This window comes from Anopheles bellator, unplaced genomic scaffold, assembly GCF_943735745.2.
Source record: "Anopheles bellator unplaced genomic scaffold, idAnoBellAS_SP24_06.2 scaffold00779_ctg1, whole genome shotgun sequence".
Lineage (NCBI taxonomy): Eukaryota > Metazoa > Arthropoda > Insecta > Diptera > Culicidae > Anopheles > Anopheles bellator.
In genome coordinates, this window is record NW_026684903.1 from 1 (window position 1) to 4466 (window position 4466).

At 45.1% G+C, this 4466-nt stretch overlaps 2 protein-coding genes across 2 annotated transcripts; both read right to left on the minus strand.

Annotated features, from left to right (window-relative positions):
- Positions 1–1014: 1014 nt before the first annotated feature.
- On the minus strand, positions 1015–3073 carry LOC131214389 (cytochrome P450 4d1-like). Its single transcript, XM_058208771.1, has 6 exons — positions 2908–3073; positions 2723–2829; positions 2332–2611; positions 2196–2265; positions 1572–2122; positions 1015–1503 (listed from the first exon to the last, which is right to left on the minus strand). Exons 1-6 carry the CDS (start codon positions 3071–3073, stop codon positions 1154–1156), a joined length of 1524 nt encoding a protein of 507 aa, XP_058064754.1. The 3' UTR covers positions 1015–1153.
- Positions 3074–3721: 648 nt separating this feature from the next.
- On the minus strand, positions 3722–4466 carry LOC131214388 (cytochrome P450 4d1-like). Its single transcript, XM_058208770.1, has 2 exons — positions 4145–4466; positions 3722–4068 (listed from the first exon to the last, which is right to left on the minus strand). The coding sequence occupies exons 1-2, from the start codon at positions 4464–4466 to the stop codon at positions 3722–3724; spliced, it is 669 nt and encodes a 222-aa protein (XP_058064753.1).

Sequence of the window (4466 nt, forward strand, 5' to 3'; positions counted from 1 at the left end):
AGGATCTTGAAATGAAACGTCGGAGTGATCACTTTTCGGTGTGTGTGCCATTTTCGCCCGGTGCTGGTCAACAGACCTTCCCCAAGCCAGGGTCTCACGAAGTTGTACTCGTCGGATTTGTCGATAAACTTGTTGCTACTAAGCAGCACCTAAAGAATATGTAAAAACTCTGACTTATGTTCCGCCACGCATCCACTCTATCCATTCTATCGCCCGTTACCTCTATGTCTTTCGGGTCCGTCATGATGATCAGCAACTGCGTCCCTAGCCATAGCCGGAAGCACTTTCCATAGCGACGAGTAAGATAACCTATTGTCTGCAAAAATTCTGACAACCAAAAAGGAGTCGCTATCAATCGTAATTCTTTGTGTAAACATTTTAGAAAACAAGGAGGAGTCCTCTAATTTCTTTTTTATCCATAACCAGCAGAGCTTGCACAACGACACTTTGTGAAACGATAAGATTAGCGACGTCGCATCGACTTACCAGCGGGAGTTTTGCCAGCAAAAAGGAGCCCATTTCCAATCAGCGGATATGCTACAGGTCCACCAAGCTTTCCACTATGCTTCAGAATTTCGGCAAACTTTTTTCGATACACATAAAACGCAATCGCCACAGCCAGGCACACCAATGTAGCTGTACCCAGAACCATTTTGTAACCACGGACCCACTTGGGGGGGCCAATCAAGGGCGAACCTTTTCTGTTGGCGAGTTTGGAACGACTGGTGCACGGTTTGGGACCTGAACAGGGAATCACCCCTAGCTGAATGTTCTTATCTGGGGGCCGAAAAATGATCACCCATACCTAACCAACCAACGTTCGGTTAAATACAACGCAAAAACACTTGAAGCCTTTTTGTGACACAAGAAACGCGGTAAACTGGAGAATATCTTAAGAAGTAGTTCCAAGGAAGACCGAAGCAGATAATTTGAAGCACAGGTGAAGACTAGAAGCAGACGGGTATCCAACCGTTTTTTGTGATCCCCATTCCGCCACTAGGTGACTTGGCAAGAATTTAATAAATTTATTGAAGAAAAAATCATTTTATGCACGGTCATTTCTGAATTACGTTATGTTACGTTGAGCTGCACCCGGTTGGAGCTGCCATGAGCTATATGAGAAATACATTATTTTCATGTTCACTGGTTTGTTTTACAAACAAACTCTCGCTTTCAATCGAATATACGTTCCGTGCTCTGGCCGCAGTACAATCTCCGACGTGAAAGTCTCGTCCCGCTCTTCTTTCGTAGGAAGGATCTCGTAATGTTGTAGAATTTTACTAGCAATACTTTTCAGCTCGACTATGGCATACTTCTGACCAATGCAGTTCCGTGGCCCCGCACTGAACGGGATGTACTGATAAGGGTTTGCTTTCTCGGCCGACTTTTCCACGTTGAATCGCTCCGGATCGAACTTCTCCGGAGCGGGATAGTATTCTGCACTGCGGCCCAGAAAAAAGGGAAATATTATTACGTTGGCGCCGGCGGGTATTATTTTTCCATCTACAATAATAGATTCGAATGAATATTTGTGTCCGGTTATTGGGTACCCTGAGCGACGGTTTGCTTACTGATAACGGTAGTTTGCAACATCTTTCGACCAATCATCGGCACAGTGGGATACATCCGAAGTGTCTCTTTGAGCACCAGGTCAAGGTAGTTCAATTTGTGTAGCATTCCCATCGTAATCGGTTTCGAACGATCAGTGCCAAAAACATCGAGGATTTCATCGTACACTTTCTGTTGGACATCAGGATTCTTGGCCAAGCATTTCAGTAGAAAGCTAATGGCGGACGTCGTTGTGTCATGTCCTTCAAACATGAACGTGTCCACTTCTTCGCGAATTTCCAGATCAGTCAGCGGTTGCCCGTCAATCGTTGACTGCAGGAGCATGTCCAGGAATGCCATTCGCTTCTTGATGCCCAGATCAGCCAACTCTTCTGTACTCTTTCCGTGGGACGTGTTTGCCAGTTGCTGCCTTCGTTCGCTGATGACTTTGTCGGTGTAGTCATGCAAGACTTTCAACACCTTCACCTGTTTACGACGGTTCGACGACAGGCGGAAGAAGAATTCGTGGCGAATGAGAAAATCATAAAATCTCTGCTGAATGAGATTCGTAATCCTGGCGAGAAGAAGAATTTCTACGTTCATTTCACTTCATTTCAATCCATTTCTATATACCGAGGGGAACTTACTCCTTAACTGCCAACACGTAGGACGAGTTGTATTGGACCTGCGCATTTACTGTGGTTCCCATGGCAGACTCTATAAATTATATTACAAAATTAACATCTCTTTTGCTCAGAGTATTTCATTGCAAAAATATCATACCACAAATTATATCCAAAGTGCACAGGGCCACCAGTGAGAAAACGTCGAACGATTCGCCCGACTTGGCAAACGGTCGCAGCACCTCAACAAACGTTCTGGTTTGCCGATCGAAAATCTCCAAAAACTCTTCCAAGATGCTAAAGTGGAACGTCGGAGTGATGACCTTCCGGTGGGTATGCCATTTTCTCCCACTGCTCGTCAACAAACCCTCACCCAACCAAGGGCGCATGAAGTCGTACTCAGTTGATTTGGTGATCTGTTTGGGATTACTTAACACCACCTTTTGAGTAGATCGTAAGAGGCACATATCAACGTCCATTGTTCAACCGTGAGAGCTTAGAGTAATGGGTAGGCCTTTACTCTGGAAACCAGCTCGAGACGCTTAGATTACCTCAATATCCTTAGGATCGAACATCATAACTCCAAGGGTCGTGCCAAGCCAGACACGGTAGCACTTGCCATACTGCTCGAAGAGTGTGCCAACGATTTGTAGAAACTCTGTAAACAAATCCAATGAAACCGATCGATCAAATTCCAAATCGGGCACCAAACACTTTACGGCAATAAACGCCTCACCGGCTGGAGATTTGTTTAAAAACAGCAGCCCATTGCCTATAATCGGATACGCTTTCGGACCCATCAGTTTTCCCGAGTAGCGGAGCATCTCTCCAAAAGTCCGATGGACATACAGGGCAACTGCAATGGTCAACACTAGCACTAGCCACCATTCTGAACAAACCATCGCAACAACTATTGAACCTGGACGTTGCCACTACAAATTCTGATCACCTACTACCGTCGATCGCGTTGAACACCTATTTATCAGTTTCGCATCATAAGATTGTGAAGAAAGTTCGTGCTACACGCAGAACGGCATGTAAATTTCATTACCTCACGTTTTGATTGTTACGATGCGGATCTACTTATCGTGCATTTCAACATCTGAGTTTGATGCGAAATAATGCAAGAAACTAAAGATTCTACACCGATAGAAAGCTAATTTTGGCATACGAGTTCAGATCAGGTTACTCAACGCATCAGTACCCTAGTTGCTAACAGCGGCAAAGGTTTATCGAACCAGTGCTCAAAGCAAAAAAAACAAGCAGTAGTCGTTTTGTAATCAATCCGAAGTGAGACAGCGCATACCCCAAAGAAAAAGTGAACTAAGCGTCTGTTTTTGGCAAAGAGCGATTTGGAGTGAAGGAACCTCTTCCTAAGGACTCGAAGGTTTGTTCAACAAATGTCAACCTCGAATTGTGGGTCACATTATACAACAACATAGTAAGAAACCATCATCCCTTAAAACAATAACGCCTTTTTATTAAATAAATTCAAAGAATATTGCAAATAAACTCCGATAAATACTATAACAGTTACAACAAACTTCAACTTAATACACTCTCGGTTTCAATCGCACGTACGTTCCGTGCTCTGGTCGCAGGATCATTTCTGCGATGAACGACTCGTCCCGGTGCTCCTCTGGCGGCAGGATCTCGTAATGGCGCAATACTTTGCTCGTGATACTTTTGAGCTCGGCAATGGCAAACTTCTGACCAATGCAGTTCCGCGGTCCCGCGCTAAACGGTACATACTGGTAGGGATTCGTCTTCTCGGCCGACGTTTCCACGGTGAACCGTTCTGGATCAAACTTCTCCGGGTTGGGATAGAACTCGGGATTGCGGCCCATAAAGAAGGGCATTATGATCGCGTTAGCACCAGCGGGAAACATCTTACCGTCTGCAAGAGAACCAAAGCATCATCAATTGGTATGGCACATTAATTAATGGTCCACAACCGATGTTTCCGATCTTACTGATTTCGGTTGTTTGAACAATTTTTCGTCCAATCATCGGCACCGAGGGATACAACCGAAGGGTCTCCTTAATTACCAAATCCAGATAGTGCATATCGTTTAGCATCGCCATCGTAATGGGAGTGGTCCGATCGCCACCCACAATACTGAGGACCTCCTCAAATGTTTTCTGTTGAACGTCGGGATTATTGGCCAGGCTCTGAAGTAAAAAGCTAATGGCGGACGTCGTTGTGTCGTGGCCCTCAAACATGAACGTGTCCACTTCTTCTCGGATTTCCAAATCAGTCAGAGGTTGCCCGTCAATCGTCGACTGCAGGAGCAT

What these genes read in the sequence shown, in the direction of transcription:
- LOC131214389 (XM_058208771.1), bottom strand. Translation starts at nt 3,073, where the DNA reads ATGGTTTGTTCAGAATGGTGGCTAGTGCTAGTGTTGACCATTGCAGTT. An exon ending in CACTTTGGATATAATTTGTG is followed by an intron (nt 2,266 to 2,331) that starts GTATGATATTTT and finishes TATAATTTATAG; the next exon opens with AGTCTGCCATGGGAACCACA. An exon ending in TACGTGTTGGCAGTTAAGGA is followed by an intron (nt 2,123 to 2,195) that starts GTAAGTTCCCCT and finishes TCTTCTCGCCAG; the next exon opens with GATTACGAATCTCATTCAGC.
- LOC131214388 (XM_058208770.1), bottom strand. Translation starts at nt 4,466, where the DNA reads ATGCTCCTGCAGTCGACGATTGACGGGCAACCTCTGACTGATTTGGAA. An exon ending in TGTTCAAACAACCGAAATCA is followed by an intron (nt 4,069 to 4,144) that starts GTAAGATCGGAA and finishes GTTCTCTTGCAG; the next exon opens with ACGGTAAGATGTTTCCCGCT.